Source organism: Sinocyclocheilus anshuiensis, unplaced genomic scaffold, assembly GCF_001515605.1.
Source record: "Sinocyclocheilus anshuiensis isolate Anshui unplaced genomic scaffold, SAMN03320099.WGS_v1.1 scaffold35, whole genome shotgun sequence".
NCBI classification, from domain to species: domain Eukaryota; kingdom Metazoa; phylum Chordata; class Actinopteri; order Cypriniformes; family Cyprinidae; genus Sinocyclocheilus; species Sinocyclocheilus anshuiensis.
In genome coordinates this window covers 1,888,869-1,907,526 of record NW_015552558.1, presented here as the reverse complement: position 1 = coordinate 1,907,526, position 18,658 = coordinate 1,888,869, and the positions used below count along the sequence as shown (strand labels likewise).

The 18,658-nt window shown below is 37.5% G+C and overlaps 2 protein-coding genes and 1 long non-coding RNA gene across 4 annotated transcripts in view; 1 reads left to right on the top strand and 2 right to left on the bottom strand.

Annotated features, from left to right (window-relative positions):
* The first annotated feature begins 120 nt into the window (after positions 1-120).
* On the top strand, positions 121-3,170 carry LOC107664655 (uncharacterized). Of its 2 annotated transcripts, none has more exons than XR_001631478.1 (3): positions 121-234; positions 976-1,092; positions 2,145-3,170. It is a non-coding gene; the product is annotated as an uncharacterized LOC107664655 (long non-coding RNA). The 2 variants fall into 2 exon arrangements; XR_001631477.1 differs by having other exon boundaries at positions 935-1,092.
* Positions 3,171-7,620: 4,450 nt separating this feature from the next.
* On the bottom strand, positions 7,621-16,359 carry LOC107664644 (phosphoribosyltransferase domain-containing protein 1-like). The gene is made up of 9 exons (XM_016455262.1): positions 16,324-16,359; positions 16,049-16,155; positions 15,259-15,442; positions 13,595-13,660; positions 9,246-9,263; positions 8,310-8,392; positions 8,098-8,144; positions 7,880-7,956; positions 7,621-7,703 (listed from the first exon to the last, which is right to left on the bottom strand). Exons 1-9 carry the CDS (start codon positions 16,357-16,359, stop codon positions 7,689-7,691), a joined length of 633 nt encoding a protein of 210 aa, XP_016310748.1. The 3' UTR covers positions 7,621-7,688.
* Positions 16,360-18,161: 1,802 nt separating this feature from the next.
* LOC107664643 (enkurin-like) overlaps positions 18,162-18,658 on the bottom strand; it is a 3,085-nt gene continuing 2,588 nt past the window's right edge. The window contains exon 5 of the mRNA XM_016455259.1: positions 18,162-18,471. Coding sequence (XP_016310745.1) covers positions 18,298-18,471 — 174 coding nt within the window. The 3' untranslated portion in view covers positions 18,162-18,297. The remainder of the gene's footprint in view (positions 18,472-18,658) is intronic.

The following is an 18,658-nucleotide window of genomic DNA, read 5'->3' as shown; positions in this document are numbered from 1 at the left end:
ACCTGATTCAGATCATCAACTCATTAGTAGAGACTTTATTACCTGAAATTGGTGCGTCAGAGAAAGGAGACATGCAAAATGTGCAGTGTTGGGGTGCCTCAAGGACCAGGGTTGGGAACCACTGGTCTAGACCTCCGAGACAGGATTGTGTCGAGGCACAGATCTGGAGAAGGAAGTGAATACTTTCCAGATGCACTTGTATATAATGAGTCAAATTATGATTCAAACTAAATGGTGAAACAATTCCTTTCTTTTAGTTCACTGAGAGAAGGTTTTGCTTAAAGGGATAGTTCACCCAAAAATTCTGTCATTACTTACTCAGATTACTCACCCTCACGTCATTCCAAACCCGTAAGACCTTCGTTCAGCTTTGGAACACAAATTAAGATATTTTTGATGAAATCCAAGAGCTTTCTGACGCTCCATAAACAGCAAGAATCCTACCACGTTCAAGGTACCAAGAATAAAGACAAAATAGTGCATGTGACATTAGTGGTTCAACCGTACTTTTATGAAGCTACAAGAATAGTTTTTGTGTGCAAAAAACTAAAATAACTTTTATTTAACTATTGATGAACGAAGGTCTTACGGGTTTGGAATGACATGAGGGTGAATAATTAATGACAGAATTTTAATTTTTGGGCGATCTATCCCTTTAAAGACTCGGTAGTTGACATTTCAGTAGTTAAATTAATTTTATAGTTCAAATGACAAAACTGTGATATGTATTCATCAATGATTGTTTATTCCCCCAATTACTGACTTTCACAGAAAGTTAGAATGTAAGTTTATGAAATATAGCCTCAACACAAATCATTTAGTTCAACCCACAAATCCAGGCCATTGGAACCCATTGAGAAGTGAAATTGTATCCTCTGTCCCATGGCATACATGTGAAGGTGCAGTGTTTCATTATTGTGTCTTTTGTACATAGTCTTTTTCTTACCATGCTCCTCTGGTGATGTTGTACCTCAGAGACCCAGCATGAGAAACTCGCCCATCTCTTTGTCTGTCATTCAGCGGATCTTGTTTTAGGCTGCTGGGAGAGAGGCCGCCAGGTTCCCACAGAGGTGTAGAGCATTTATCAGCTAGGTAAGTTAACCGTTCCTAAGTGCTGATGTTGGATAAGAGCAAGCGAGTCACAGCCAAGCCAACAAAGAGTGACTTTGTCAGTTCTGTCACATATACCCAAAATGCCTTTTAATTCAGGGGGACAAGAGGTGGATTTTCCTCTTCTGTAATCTGTTGCTATACATCAGATACTCGAGCTGGAACTAAGAGAGCTCTGTTAGTCCTTCACTTACATAAGGGGCATTTAGCCCATAACACATATACTGAGGCCTGTAACGTTGTACTGTATAGAAAAGCAACATGATACATTGTACATTGTGAATTTGAGATTTGACTGTCTTTTCCTTCTACGTTTTGTAGCTGTACAAAACTGCATGTTAAACCTTTTGCAAATTACAAACCAGTCCCAGCTTGCTGTGTCCGTGAGCGAACTCATACAGCACTTTTCTCTGGCCTGCTTTTCCATGTTTTCCTACTGACTTCGCTTTCAGCCCATATAGAAAATGGAAAATATAACTAGAAAAAGAAAATATATTCCTTATGTATTAATGATCAATATATTAAATTATTTAACGTATATTAAATATACAGAATAATATATTGTGTTAATAATATATTACAATATATTGAGCAATACATGGGGAATTGATGCTTTTCAGATCTTGAAAAATATGTAATGTATTTATTTATATATCGTAATGTCATTTTATATTCAATGATGCACTTTTTATATAGATGTTCATGTGATAAAATATGGTACTGTGTTTTACACACACACATACACACACACATTAGAATATATGTACTATGTATGTGCAATATGTACACAATTGTGATAGATAGACAGATAGATAGATAGATAGATAGATAGATAGATAGATAGATAGATAGATAGAATCACACAGGCCTGCAAAGGGACTGTAAATACACAACAGAAAATTGCTTTCGACAGACCATTTAATGGGATCTTTAAACACAAATAAGCCTTAGTCTTTTGTAAGACAAATAATATCTTCATGCATTGCTATGACCCACTGACTGATCTAATGAAATAAAACGTTTTGTGTCTCCAGTGCAGCACTGCATTCTCCAGTCATGAGGTGCAGTAACTGATGGCAGATGGCGGCTGTTGGCATTTGTACCCGGCTGGCGCCCAGACTGAGTCATGGAAAGCTCGGTGTGAGGCACAAACAGCTCTCACTCGACACTTTAAACCAACCATGTAGGACAATATCAAAACCAGACTCAAAAAATATTTTTTTGACAGTGGATTAGTCCATATAGTTTCAGATATAATGTCACATATAAGAAAAGTCATTGTAAGGTCACCTTGGGTTGTGTTATCTAATGCCCTTGAAGGTGTTAGCGTCCGTTTTGCTTACTTATTGAATTCAAGAGCTAGACTTTTCAAGCGGATTGCCTGTAGGACAGCAGATCCAAAGCAGATGAGCAGAAACGAGATTTTTCAGGATTCTCGGGGAACATCAGCTTTGAGTTGTGTATTTGCGCAGTAAATTTCCAGTGAATTCATTGCTTGTCTGAGATGTGAGATAACCACAGCAGGTTGTAAATTAAATCAAACCCTGATGTTGGTTTTGTCTGGTTGTACACTGACAAAGAGGTCAAACCTCAGGCAAAACACTGGGGAAAACGGCACCATCCAAAGTTTCCATAGAAATTGCTAATAAATCATCTTTATTTAGGGCTTTTCAGATGTTCTTTATTTAGCGCTAGTTTGTAGTGTGCAAATACATCTTTCTGGAACCCAACAAAAAAGCTGAAGGCATGTATTTATTTGTTTGTTGTCATATTGTTTTGAACATAAGAAATACATTATTTTTGTGTTCTTTGTAGAAGACATCAGTACTCCGTTACAAAGAAAACAATGCATTGTTTTCTTTATTAATATTCTTCAATAACATTACCTGTTTTTTTTTTTTTTTTTGCAAAGATCAGGTTTTATCAATTTTATCCACTGAACAGCTACAACATTAAAACCACTAATATTGTGTAAGTTCCTTTCGTGCTTCCAAAACAGCTCTGATGTGTCAAGGCATGGACTCCACAAGACCTCTGAACTTGTCCTGTCTCTAGCACCACTAGCAGCAGATCCTTTAAATTCTGTAAGTTGTAAGTTCTGTAGCCTCTGAAGGGCAGTACTAAATGAAAAAATATGATATTTTGGCAAAATAAGAAAAATGTACACATCTCCATTCTGTTCAAAAGTTTTCACCCCCCCAGCTCTTGATGCATCGTCTTTCCTTCTGCAGCATCAATGAGCAATTAAAACCACTAATATTGTGTAAGTTCCTTTCGTGCTTCCAAAACAGCTCTGATGTGTCAAGGCATGGACTCCACAAGACCTCTGAACTTGTCCTGTCTCTAGCACCACTAGCAGCAGATCCTTTAAATTCTGTAAGTTGTAAGTTCTGTAGCCTCTGAAGGGCAGTACTAAATGAAAAAATATGATATTTTGGCAAAATAAGAAAAATGTACACATCTCCATTCTGTTCAAAAGTTTTCACCCCCCCAGCTCTTGATGCATCGTCTTTCCTTCTGCAACATCAATGAGCATTTGAACCTTCTGTAATAGTTGTATATGAGTCCCTCAGTTGTCCTCAGTGTGAAAAGATGGATCTCAATATCATACAGTCATTGTTGAACAGGGTTCAAATACACAAAAATGCTGCAAAACCAAAGAATTTGTGGAACATGAAGGATTTTTCTGAAGAACAGCAGGCAGTTTAACTGTTCAGGACAAACAAGGGACTTATGAACAACAATCACTAAAAAAAAAAAACCCGCTGCAGATCATTCAGGTAAGAACACAGCATTAAGAATCAAGGGGATGTAAACTTTTGAACGGGGTAATTTTTATAAATTCAACTATTATTGTCTCTTGAAGAGTACATGTAAACATATTTTATGTGAAATATCACTACTACAGTACTAAAAATACAATAACATGCATTTTGTATGAGATATATATATATATATATATATATATTAACATGTTTAATACACAAAAATGCTGCAAAACCAAAGAATTTGTGGAACATGAAGGATTTTTCTGAAGAACAGCAGGCAGTTTAACTGTTCAGGACAAACAAGGGACTTATGAACAACAATCACTAAAAAAAAAAAACCCGCTGCAGATCATTCAGGTAAGAACACAGCATTAAGAATCAAGGGGATGTAAACTTTTGAACGGGGTAATTTTTATAAATTCAACTATTATTGTCTCTTGAAGAGTACATGTAAACATATTTTATGTGAAATATCACTACTACAGTACTAAAAATACAATAACATGCATTTTGTATGAGATATATATATATATATATATATATATATTAACATGTTTTTTTAAAGCCCGAGATGCTGGGATAGACTTCAGTATCCATGGAATTGATGGAAGGATATACAACTTGTTTATGCTATTAATCTGTAATGTCTCCTCAACAGATGGAATATATCTGCTACACCCTGATGTCTGTTACAAAGACATCAAGAAATCACTGACATTTTATTGACAAGGAACTATTGCAATATCATTACACTTTTTAAAAACAATGAAAAGAAAGAAGTGTTGTCATCATCAAACCAGCAAGCATTTTGTATGCTTGAAAAGTATAAGATGTCTTCAGTGGCATGGATGGTCTGTCAAACAAATATCTTCTAAATAGGACAAAAACGAACAGCTGCGCTCTTATACAGCATATAAAATGGCACACATTAAGTCTGTTTTCCACATCATATCACGTTAGTACTGTGATGTGACTTTACCCAATTCATGCAAAATATATTATATAGTATTTCAAACATAATTCAGCATGTCAGTTACAGATATCAGATTTGAGAGATCAGATTTATCTCTGATTTGAGAGCACAGGAGTCTTGTCAAAACGAGTTTTTCATCTGTTATGGTAATATAAATGTCCATTCCTCTTGAAAGAGGAGTTTTGTCACACTTTATATTTCTGTTTCCCCATCTCACTGATGACGCAGATGTGCTGTGAAGGGGAAGAAATCGTTTACGTGAGTCGAGCAATAAATAAAGCAGAAAATAAAACTGTAGAAATAACGCAGCAAAGCGTTTGCTTCTGCTTGTCTGCAGTGTGACAGAAAGATGTTTTCCATCACATTTACAACTGCAGGAGGGGCTTGTACACGTGATGTGGGAGGCTGATTAGAGTTTTCTAGGAAAGATGAATGCTGTGCTGCATGCCAGATTTCATTTGGATGTTCACCAAGTCCCGCTCAACACTCAGCGCTGACATTCAAGCTACAGGTTTAGATGACTGTGAAGATCATGTCTTATATAATGTTGTATGACAAGCTTTGATGTGGGTAGGCCTTTTTATGCAGCTTTAAACCTTTTCCTTTTTTTTCTGTCTATAATTTCAGGTTTTTGGTTGTGCTGTGTTTTGATGCATTTGAAACAAATTAAGTCAATGTTGTTAAGTTGGGCTATTCCAAGGGGTAAAAGTTTGGCCCTGCTGGTAAATAACTACACCAATTGAACCTATTTTTACGAGGAGGCGATATTGCACAAATTCATACAATCTGATCGTATTGAAATGATTTAAAGGAGTGTCTATTTACCTTGTTGCCAGAGGCTATTTACACTAACTCCGCCCACCAACTTGTGGTTGGGCTCTACAACATTACAAAAAAGGTCTGCTGAATAACAGTTCCAGTGGTAGGTGGTAAATCACGTAGCAGTGACTTTTTGACGCGATCAACCTGAGTTCAAATCTGCCTTTTGCCGAACTCCTCCTTCTCCCTTTTCACATCACATATCAGACTGGAAAGGCATTTATTTTCAATAAAATGAATGAAGAAAACAAAGTGCCTCATGGGTGTTTTTCGGCTAGGGGCAGGTGTAGGGATGGCTTTATTGTCCCAAGAAGAGACAATAAAAATGTAATAAATGTAATAAAAATTATTATTTACACTCAATACATTGTTATTGCATACTGTTTTATAATGTACTACAATACTGAGGTGCAAATATCTGCCAGTTGCACTACGCAGTATAAATAGCATCTAATATTATTGCAAAAAAAAATGCTACTAAATAGTGTAAATAGAGTCTATCGCTATTTTCACTTTGTGTAAATAGCATCTGTTGCTGTTTGCACTTAGTGTAAATAGTATCTATTGCCACTGCCTTTGTACAAAAAAAAAAGTAAGCATCAAGTTCCAGGCCCTAACGTGGGGCTTAAGCTGATGATACAAAAAGTATTAAATAAATTACACTAATTCATACAAATTAGCCATCAATTTGCCAAACTGTAAAATAGTTACGAATTGCTAAGGGAGTGAGTTGCATTTTCCTGTGGCTCCAGAAATAAGTGTCATGTTATACTGTACCTGTTTAAAGGTCTGTCCACACCGAGAATAATTATAATGATAAGCATAAGCATCCACACCAACGCACAATATTGTTCTGTTTAATATAAGCGTGCACTGCCGTTTTGTCTCCTGCTGCTTTAAGTTCTAAAGCGTTTTAAAGTTGTGTGGATACTGATTGCTGTCAATGTTTTTATCATTCATCAGCTGGAAAAAAAAAACATTTTGAAAATGATTCAATTGATATCATTCCTGTGTCGATATCGTTATAGCTGTGATGTGGACTCCCCTATCCTCATAGAATTGGAACAATAATTAAAACTTTATAGTTTTCATTGTTGTTAAAGCTATTGTCCTTGGTAAAAATGGGTCTTGAGACTTTTATTTTGAAAGATATTTATGTTCCATTGTTTCTGTTCTCTCTGCCTGTGTTTTCTTTGAGTTTGCTTCCATAGTTATGCTGCGTTCAAGTCCTCCTGGGACGTTCGTACTTACGAGTTGACAAGTCGTAATTATGACGTCAGGTGTGTTCAAGTTAGTTTAGTCGGCACAAGATGGCGGTGTACCTTCTTTTAATAAATTACAAGAAAATACAAACAGGGTCTGTTAACTCTGCTTATAGAAAACGAAGAGCAAAGAAATCGCATCAGGTGTGTTTTGCGTTTTTAATATTTTTTTTAGACCAGGATCCCAGTATAACTGATTTTCAGCATCAACAAACGCTAAAATACAGAGATAGCTAAATGCAACATGGCAAATCAAAATATTTTTCACCTATAGGTGCAAAAATGATAGCATTTTTTTTACTTGGATTTCATTAACTAGCTGCGTAACAAGAACATGACCAATTTAAGTTTATAGGACAACTAAACTATCAATTTAAACAAAAATTTACCGTCAACTACAGACGTTGCATCCATCGATTCCGCTATGTTTCTCATTGACACGCCCCCAACTCGGGGCTTAAAGAAAATTTCGAGTTTCCCACTCGTAATAACGACTTTGTGGTGGCGTTCATGTGCGTTCAACTCGTAAATACGATCTATCCAACATGACTTAAACGCACCATTACTATTATGTTTTCTGATTATGTTCACCTGTGTCTTGTTTAGTTCCTCATTTACCTCTGAAAATATCTAGCCTTGTGTTTCTCTTCAGTTTTCTGGTAATTGTCTTAGTTTTGTAAAGCTGTTTGGTTGCTGTTTTCATCTTGAATTATCTTCTTGATTTAAATAAAATACTGCTGTATATAAATCTTCATTTCAGCTAACTCCTTCCTGCAATGTTACAAACAGAGTTCTGGATCAAAAAATTAGGTACTACCATGATACCAAGTCCAAAAAACAACAACTGTACTCTCTTCGGTACTTTTTGTGGGGTTTCAAAATCAAAGTTTCTCATCATTTTATTTCTAAAATGTCATAGAACTAAAAAAAAATAGACATGAACTTACATTGAGGTCTCTGAAGTACTCGTTGTAGTCCAGAGCGTAACCCACCACAAAACGATTAGGAACGACAAATCCAACATCTGCAGAGAAACATAAATAACCAGATCACACTAATCGCAGTCATGTTCAGATAATCACTCTATTCCCTGTGTGATATTGTGATTCATTACGGCCCATTTCTGCAGGCCAGAAGTAGTGTTTGAGCACCCTTGATCACTCACAGTCTGGGAGCTCCGCCGTCCCGTGAGGAACCCTCTTCACCAGCAGCCTGAGTGAGGAGACACAGGGACACATTAACAGCACTAACGAAACCCTTAACCTCCATTAGATCTCATTCAGAATGACGAAAATGTCACAATCTGCCTCTCTAGATTCGTTCTCAGGCTGTGCATCCTCTTACAGTGTTTTAAAGTAATTCCCCCTCTGATCTCACCCTGCAGCTTTAACCATTTTGGGCTGGAAAGTCTCCACGTGCTGTAGAAGGGCTCTCATGGTCTTTCCTGTGTCCACTATTGCCTGTGAAGAAATGAATACATATACGATTACACTGGAATGGATATATGGTGATACATGAGACAAAAGCTCTGTTCTAATAAGCTGGCTATTTGAATTCTGTCTTCCTGTGGAGTTCTGCAGGTGCAGATTCCATGTGGGTTTGCTCATAAGTGATTACTTGTACCCCACACAAAGAGCAAATTTGCAAGCCATACAAATGTCATTCTTTACATGAAGCACACAAGAAAAATTCACAATTGACCTCAAAAGAGTTTGACGTTTTGAAGCTAACAATGCATGCATTCTGACAGCTTCATGTCTTTAGTGCAGCTATAATATGATGCTTTTTATAACAGAGCAAATTTTTCAGAGTAAGAGAAAATGAGTGTTTAACTTACAAATGAACCACACAGTAAATAAAAGAAGAATGGAAATTGGCACACAACTCATAATGAGAGTTTATAACAATGAACAAAACAGACCCAAAGGTTACGGGAAAAAAGTGATCAACAGCACTGTTTGTATTTAATGCAACAGCTCATGTGATAGAGTGATCTACACGGGTGATTCCAGACTGGAAAATGTCTGATATGAAATCAGATCTGAAAGGAAAATACCTTTCTACTCTATTGTTTTCCAGACACAACCCAGACTACCCTGTACATGTGCAATGGGAATGATTCATAACAACCTCTGTTTGCTTCTCTCTTGTACTTTTATTTCAGCTGGCTTATCATGTGTGTTTTTATGATTGTTTTCTATTTTTTCACCTTAAATATAATTACAGTTCATCTGTGTTGTGATAACATTTAATGACCGTATCTGCATACTTTTTAAACATGCAATAAACACACACACATACACACCATCTTACCTCCACAATCAAGACATTCTGTATGGCATGTGTAAAGAAGAGAGAGAGAGAGAGAGAGAGAGAGAGAGAGAGAGAGAATGTGTCAGAATTTAGAGAATGCAAACATTTTAAACAACATCCAAAAAAGAATCCGGATATCATCAGAAAAATGACATAGACTTCAGTTACATACAATGATTAATATAATGCCACATTAACAGTTTCATTTAGACTTTTGGTTCATTTATTCATATTTTAACCCTTTTTTCATATCATAAGAACTTCATGGGTCATGTATTTTCTTGTACACCTACTGTAAGCTGTAGAAATGTGATATAAATGTATATTGTAAATGTAATAAATGTATTCCTGTGATCATTTCTCCAGAATCTTCAGTGTCACATGATCCTTCAGAAATCATTCTAATATGCTGTTTACTGCTTATGAAACACTTATTAATATTATCAATGTTCAAAACAACTGTGGTGCTTAATATTGTTGTGGAAACTATGATACTTTTCTAGTCCTGGTAGTTCAGAAATGTATCAGCTTTACAAGGTCTCAGAACTCTTCTGAAGGGACACAATGATGTGGTTTGTTGTTGAAAAAATCAGCCTTAGAAGCTGTATGAACTTTCTCACTAAACACACTAACACATTTAACAGTCTGCTGTTAGAGCAACCCCTGATCCAAGATCCATACAGATACACAATCAATTCATCAGACACCCTGATACAGTGTAATCATGAAAATCACACACAAACTGCTACAGCGAAAATTATTACACAACTAGTTTGAATGTTCTAGGTTGTGTGTGTGTGTGTGTGTGTGTGTGTTTGTTCTGGAATTTTATACACTTGACTTTTTGGAACATATTAAGGCTTGCTTCACGCATTGTACTGAGAGCGGGTGTACTATTAAAACAAAACAATTTAATTCCTTTGCATTTACAGAGAAGTGGAATGGACTCTTAATAGCATGACTAGGTTTTTTTTTTTTTTTTATGAATGGTCTTGCTTCCAGGATGTTTGCTTATAGCTGTTAACCAGCTGGATACTAGGAAATTACTATGTGGTTAATATGATGTTGCTCTAAAGTTTTTTAGTGTACTCCAAGGCAGTTGCTAGGGCATTCTGGGTAGTAGGATGTTGCTTGGTGATATGGGTATTAGAGTGTTCTAATTGGTTGTTTACTGGCCCAAGTCAAAAGGGTCCACCTCTAAGTCTCTAAGATATTTTAAGGGGCTTTCGCTTTGGGTGGTTATAGGAACTCAGTTACAGGAACTAGCCACCAGCGCAGTTCCCCGGGTACTAAATTTTGGTTGCATTTGCACCACCAGTAGGAACTCTGAACTGATGTAAACTGGGCATTCAACATCGTCAACAAATGGACGATGGAGGACAGAGAAGTGCCTGGACTTTGGTATCAGTCCATCTTTTTTTAAATTTCTGATTGTAAGGTTTTATATTGAAATTAATTGAGTTTGAAAAATTTGCCAAACAATGAAGTATCTTTACATTTAAGAAAAGACCTGAGGCAAACCAAGCAACTTTCTGTCCAAATCCACGTTTGCTAAAACGAAAACGATGTTTAACGATGGGAAAAATGGTAGTATGCCCGGTGCATGGTCTAAAAGGGTTGTCCCTATTCTCTTAATGAGTAATGGGTGTGTTTTGGGCATAACGTGCAATAAACCAATCAGAGTCTCATCTCCCATTCCCTTTAAGAGCCAGTTGCACTCGTGCCATGGTGGATTCCCTATTTACATGGCAGAATTTGCAAGCGCAAAGACTGAACGCGTCTCCAGAAAGGAAACGGAGCTGCTTGTGCGCGAGGAAATAGGTAGCATAATTCTGATACATGTAATGACTATCCATTATGACATGTAGGCATTTTTATATTTATGTAGCCTACACAATAATAATCTTTTACATTGTAATCCTTTCATTTTTAATATTTGGCATGCTTGTGTGCTGCTGTGCGTCCCTGAGTGTGTAATAAGCAGAGTGTACGCGCGCTGTGGACCCACCTATACTAACGCGCTCTTTAAATAACAAAAAAACTACTGCGCCATTGACTTTAGACCAGGTTTTAGTTGGTCAGTGGCGCAGTCTATTTTAGTTGCCTCAAAATAGGAATACGCAAGCAATGCGCCTGAACACACTGAGTGTGTAATAAGCAGAGTGTACGCGCGCTGTGGACCCGCCCATACTAACGCGCTCTTTAAATAACAAAAAAACTACTGCGGCATTGACTTTAGACCAGGTTTTAGTTGGTCAATGGCACAGTCTATTTTAGTTGGCTCAAAATAGCAATACGCGAGCAATGCGCCTGAACACACTTCGTTTTCAGACCAGCACGCCCATGGGCGCACAAATGGGCGCAAATGCATTTGTTATTTAAACAGCATGGCGCAGGACGTGAAAATGATAACTGCGTCAGGCTGAAACTAGCAAAAAACACTTGTGTCGCGCCTGGAGCTGCATTGCGCCAGGTGTATAATAGGGCCCACTCTGTGTAAACTACAAAGATGACTATTTGGAAAATGCCAAAGTGACATCGCCAACTACTGGCCTGGCATGGATAATACAGAGTTTTTAGCACAGACTGTAAAAAAAGATGGACGACGCATCTCTATTTCCTTCCACTATAGAAAAGTGAAGCCAAAACATCCCAGTATGGCAGCTGTCATCTTGGATGATGTCATTTGGAGTCAGAGTCTGTGCAGTAGTGGTTCATTTGGAGCCAGATTCTGCGCAGTAGTGGTTCATTTGTTCTAATTGGTTGTTTACTGGCCCAAGTCAAAAGGGTCCACCTCTAAGTCTCTAAGATATTTTAAGGGGCTTTCGCTTTGGGTGGTTATAGGAACTCAAGTTACAGGAACTAGCCACCAGCGCAGTTCCCCGGGTACTAAAACCGCAGTAGTGGTTCATTTGGAGGTAGAGTCTGCGCAGTAGTGGTTCATTTGGAGACAGAGTCTGCGCAGTAGTGGTTCATTTGGAGACAGAGTCTGCGCAGTAGTGGTTCATTTGGAGACAGAGTCTGTTCAGTAGTGGTTCATTTGGAGCCCGAGTCTGAGCAGTAGTGGTTCATTTGGAGACAGAGTCTGCGCAGTAGTGGTTCATTTGGACGCTGAGTCTGTTCAGTAGTAGAGCCAGACTGTACTGTTCAGCGCAGTAGAGCCAGAGTCTGCGCAGTAGTGGTTCATTTGGAGCCCGAGTCTGCACAGTAGTGGTTCATTTAGAGGCCGAGTCATTGCAGTAGTGGTTCATTTGGACGCTGAGTCTGTTCAGTAGTGCTTCATTTGGAGGCAGAGTCTGCGCAGTAGTGGTTCATTTGGAGGCCGAGTCTGTTCAGTGGTGGTTCATTTGGAGCCAGATTCTGCGCAGTAGTGGTTCATTTGGAGGCCGAGTCTGTTCAGTGGGGGTTCATTTGGAGCCAGATTCTGTTCAGTAGTGGTTCATTTGGAGCCCGAGTCTGCGCAGTAGTGGTTCATTTAGAGGCCGAGTCTTTGCAGTAGTGGTGCATTTGGATACTGAGTCTGTTCACTAGTGGTTCATTTGGAGGCCGAATCTACGCAGTAGTGGTTCATTTGGAGGCAGAGTCTGTTCAGTAGTTGTTCATTTGGAGCCAGAGTCTGCACAGTAGTGGTTCATTTGGAGCCCGAGTCTATTCAGTAGTTGTTCATTTGGAGCCAGAGTCTGTACAGTAGTGATTCATTTGGAACCAGAGTATGTGCAGTAGTGATTCATTTGGAACCAGAGTATGTGCAGTAGTGATTCATTTGGAGCCCGAGTCTGTACAGTAGTGATTCATTTGGAGGCCATATCTGTGCAGTAATGATTCATTTGGAACTTGAGTATGTATATATATATCGAGCATGATAAGAACTACCTAAATAAAATGATGGAAACATAACGTAAAATGAAGTGTAAAAGTGTAAAAAGTGTAATTTTTTGGCGGGCTTACATCCCATTCATTTAAATGGAGAGGGTGGAGTTTTTGACCTATACTGGGTTTTGTACTGTACTTGGTTTTTAGTTGTTTTTGTGAACAGGGATCATTTTGACAACGTTGTCGTCTGTATATGAATCTTTTCAAAAATGCAAAGGAAAAACTTTTCGTACATTTTTAGTACAATTGTCGTCATGTAAAAGTACCTACCCTAAGAAAAGTAATACCAACTCTGTTCAAAAAGCCACAATCTGATTTGAGGTATCATTCATGTTTGTATCATTGGTACGTTTAATAGGGGTTGTTCAAATCACTATCCCTAAATACTGCATGAGCAATATTGCCTTAATCACTGATAATAACGCTCATTTTAACGCTTTCTTTTTACCAAAAAAAAAAAAAAACTGGTATAATACCTTCCCTTTCAGCATGGAGAGGTCATCTGGTCCAATAATGTGCATATCTTCAGTGGAATGGTCATTCTGTAAAACACACAGTGAGGAAAACACAGAGATGGATGTTAAAAGGCCCCTGCTGTGGCCCTGTCAGCACATATGATCTTACAGTCTCTACTGTACAGACATGAGCACCGCGGACACAATCGACTGCTGTATGCCGGACAGAAGCTGCTTTTGTCTGATGAGACAATTGGGTTGCGTCCTCTGCTCAGGGTCAAGTTGATCTTCTGTGAAGGGGTGAAGTGGCTCTTCTGTGCTTGAGATGAAAGTTCTGGTTCGGTTGTGTTCAGACAGGAAGTGGAGCCACTGGCTGATGGACTAGAGGCTCCTCAGGGGCCCATGAGTAAATCACCTGACTTTGAAGACCCACCCAGCCATGACAGAACAATTTGACCTTTACTGTATCCTCAGAGTGGATTCTCTTTGTGTATTTCAGTTGTAGATAGACACTTATTTTGATAATATGTACTAAAAGACAAGTTTGATTACTACAGTGGTGTTATTTGCATTTAAAGACGCGCACACACACACACACACACACACACACACACACACACACACACACACGAAAGGGCATGTCTTTGGACTAAATTGTGCAAACAGCGCCATCTGCTGACTTATCAGTCAGTTAGCTGATGACATTTAAAAGAATCGGTTCTTAAATAACTGATGTAAACTATTAGCAAAGGATTTGTAAATGTGAGAATATTGGGAGCAAAGACTGTGAGGTGAGTGAAATCACTGCAAAAAAACATTTCATATTAATAACCTAACAGAAACATGTTGATAAAACAGTAGCATTTAACTAAAATATGTACTACAAAATGAATTTGAATGGGTGAATCAGTCATTTTGAACCAATTCATCAAAGGGATCAATTTATAAGGTCCCAGACTAAAACATTTATTAATATTGTTTATTAGAGGCATTTTCTGTTTTTGTCTTTATTTGTGTAAATAAATAAATTTGTGTGCGGTGCTTTTTTCCATTCTGATGTTAATGTTAAAGTTTTACTAATTGTGTTGTGTGTTTTTGCCGTTTTTGTTGTTTTGAATGTTTTTTATTATTATTTAGTATTTTAGTTTCAGTTTTAGTTATTTTAGTAAGCTACATCAAATTAAACTGCATGAAAATTAGACAATACTGTATCTGAAATTAAAAAATAAATAAAATAAAAATAAAACTTTCTCTATATTAGGCCTATTTAAGTTTATTTTATTTTATTAAATTTTTAATTTTTTAATTTTTATTTTTTTTTGAGTAAGCCTAAAAATTCAAACCCGACCTTATATTGGGTACAGAGCATCCATTCATTCTCTGAAAATTTCAATTTGCATGAATATTACCTCACAGCATCTGCTGATTACAGACAATGATGGCCTCTTTAATTCTGAGCATTTACAAAATGTTAGTTTGCAGTGTATTATTATTATTTTCCAGTTTGGTCATTTCTGGGATTAAAAAAAAAAGAGTTAATTTGAGGGGTGTGTTTTTATCTGAACTAAACTATCTGAACACTTTTAGTACTGATGTGTTGTAGATATACACTAAGAAACATGACTCTCTGCTATCAAACAGAAATAGTTTTGGCTATTATGCTTATGATTTCTGTGTTTCCTCACCTGATAGCTCTTGAAGCGGATGAACTCTACTCTGGTGGTCAGTCTTCTGTTGGCGCTGTGGCTCTGAGCTTTAATCGACTCCACCAGGTCAGAACAGAACTTGTATCCTCCCTTCAGAACACACAGAACCATCAGATCATGATGTCCGATGTCTTCAAGGATATCTCTGGCCAGACACTCGATCCTACAAATCACATTAGATCACAATGTCACAAACTGTGAGTGTGTGTGTGTGTGTGTGTGTGTGTGTGAGGAGGTCATGCGATTTCAGAAATTAGATTTAAGAGTCACATGAAGCTAATAGGGCGAGTTGTAAATCAACCCAATTTTCTTTGGAATGTGATTGTGGAGCTTGGAAAGCACAAGACTAAACAATGATTCCAATGAATAGTTCAGAATATAAACTTTCCTTTTTTTTTCAATACAAAGGAAAGCACAAATATTTAATAGCATTTAGCAATATTGTTTATGGTTTTCAATACAAAATGACAGACATATTTAAGTAACATAAATATTTAGTAGTTAGAAGAAAAAATCACAATGAGTTCTTATTAATATCTTAATTGCTTCTCATAAACATTTTGCTTAAGTACTCCGCTCCTCAGATTTTTCTCCTAAGAAAAAGATCCCTTTAAACTCTATTCAGTATAACTGCGATACTACATTTGAATGAGACAAATTAATAGAGCATGAGAGAGAATGCATGTGCATTTCAATAATCGCTGCCTTATATTTTTTATGTAGAGCGTTTGTTGTGGAGGAGGTGATCTGTGTCCATCAGAGTGGTTACCTGTTCATAATGACTCCATGAGGGATGTACACACACTCCAGATCACCCCGGTAATGCTCAGGATAATTAAACAGCTCCAAACTGTAACCTGCCCAGCCGTCTTTAATCTAAACCAACAACCAAAGACAGAATAGAAAATTAAACAGTTCATAGTAGGGATTAGTGTAAGTAGAATGACAAAATGCAAAAAGAAAATCACTAAGTGAGAATGCAAATTTAACAAGCTTTTAGGTCTAATTGTAATGAACAAAATCCAACATGTTCGGCATATTTACCACAACGCCTGGTTCTTTTCTCTGGTCAGCTGCCATGTCAGTGCTCGTATGTGTGAGAGTGAATTAAACTGTGATACTTACTGAGAGAGGACCAGACGTTTGTGCACCCACCCATTTTACATGAATAAACAGAGTGGGAGGTGTTTAGAATGTTTTCATTATCAAAATACTTTCTTTTTTGATAGACATGGGCAAATTTTATTTTATTTTTTATTTTTTTTATGGCTTTAGAAATAGTATTTTGTTCTTTCACATGCGTCACATTAGATGTTTAGCTGAAGTCATGCTGCTCATTACTGGAGAACAGATACTTTAGAATCTCCTTCATGAAAGACTCGCTTATTGCTCTGAATTTTCTGAAATACTCTGAATGCAAAGATACAGTAATCTAAGTGTTATAATGTTTGTCCTGACAAGAGTATAACACTACATTGTAATAAAATGACTAATAATCAACACCAATGCATATTTCCTGATAATTACAATATTCAACATCAGAGAGAGAGAAAAAAAAGTAGGTTCAACAAACAATTTTACACTTCTGATCAAAACTTTGTAAGATTTTAATTGTTTATGTATTCATTCATTCATGATCAAATAAATGCAGCCTTGGTGATAAATGTTCTGATAAAACATTAAGACATTATTATATTTTTTTGAATAATATTCACTGATGAATCATGAACAAGACCAGAAACATACCTTATTAAAGGGGTCATATGATGTTGCTAAAAATAACATTATTTTGTGTATTTGGTGTAATGAAATGTGTTTATGCGGTTTAAAGTAAAAAAAAAACACATTATTTTCCACATAATGTACATTATTGTTTCTCCTCTATGCCCCGCCTTTCTGAAACGCGTTGAGTTTTACAAAGCTCATCGTTCGGAAAAGCAAGGTGTGCTCTGATTGGCCAGCTATCCAGTGCGTTGTGATTGGCCGAATACCTCAAGCGTGTGACAGAAATGTTACGCCCCTTACCATACTGTGATGCCCTGTCCGGCCGGAGCGACGATTCAAAAACATTAAAACCCATTATAAACGAGGCATTTGTTGCATCCAGTGGGGACATAATTACGGATTATAATGACTTATACTGTCTTCTTGCGCGTTGCATCGTGCCGCGTAAACATAAAATTTAAGAGTGAGCGGAGGCCAGCGGCTATAGTGAGTGGAGGCCGGCAGGCTTGAGAACGGCGCGGTCGGCGGATTCGACGAAGGGGCAACCACATGTGACGACCCCGGGCTGGACTCCGCTTCGTCCACGGTGAAAGCCAATCCGGCGATCCATAGCACGAAGTTGATGTATTTCCTCACAGCGACCAGCACGGATCAGCTCCAGGCATGATGAAGCGGATATCGTCCTCTTTTGGAAGGCCAACCAAAGTAGTTTCGTTTTCAAAACGACACACACAGTGCCTTCACGACATGGCGGCAGGAACAACACTACAGCGAGAATAAAAGTTGCGCCTTCTGTCTTTGCGTGAACATTTGGGCGGCGTTATGCAAATTTTCCCACATAGTGAGGTAGATATGTGGGGGCATGTTAGAACGAGCCGTTTTAGGTAGGCGTGGTTGACTCTTAACTTTCATAAAGAATATCTCTTTGGATTTGAGACTTTAGTCTTTGCAACTTTACAGATCTTCTTTATGCACCAAGAGCTTGTAACACTTCAAAGAGAAAGGAAAAATTTAAATCGCATCATTTGACCCCTTTAAGAAAATAAATGTGGTTCATTTTGATTTCATGTTGAGTTTAAATGGATTAAATCGCTCAGAGACTATTGAGTTGATCTAAAGTGATCTTTATTGCACTCAGACGTATTGTTGTAAAGCTCTTCAAAAGCCTTTCAAAATATTTCTGAAGTACCATAAGAGAGGACAAGCAAAGACACTGTGGCAGTTTTGCCCGTTTCAAATGTTGTTCTTGGATATTTGCTGAATTCAGGGCTAGTTCACTAGCTAACATCATGCTCAGTTATTAGCAATGTAGATGGTTTTGTGTCGCTCAATCAGCTCAATATCTTTCTCCAGCTGCTTCATTTCCTGCTCCAGACGCTCCTTCCTATATTTTTTTGGAGCTGTGTCTGTGACAACAGAGAGGCCTTGGTACTGGTGATGAAGCTCGTCCCAGTTCTTCTTCAGAGCCTGCCAAAATCAAGTCATCAGACATTTCTAGCAATATAAAAAGTAAGCTATTGTATAATTCTTATACACTACCATTCAAAAGTTTGAGGTCAAGTAAGATTTATTTATTTATTTGGTATTTTGATTCAGCAACAATGCATTAAATTGTTTGAAATGGGAGTAAACACATTTCTGATGTTACAAAACA

What these genes read in the sequence shown, in the direction of transcription:
- LOC107664644 (XM_016455262.1), bottom strand. Translation starts at nt 16,359, where the DNA reads ATGGCAGCTGACCAGAGAAAAGAACCAGGCGTTGTG. An exon ending in TCCGCTTCAAGAGCTATCAG is followed by an intron (nt 13,661 to 15,258) that starts GTGAGGAAACAC and finishes TGTGTTTTACAG; the next exon opens with AATGACCATTCCACTGAAGA. An exon ending in GACGGCGGAGCTCCCAGACT is followed by an intron (nt 7,957 to 8,097) that starts GTGAGTGATCAA and finishes GTTTCTCTGCAG; the next exon opens with ATGTTGGATTTGTCGTTCCT.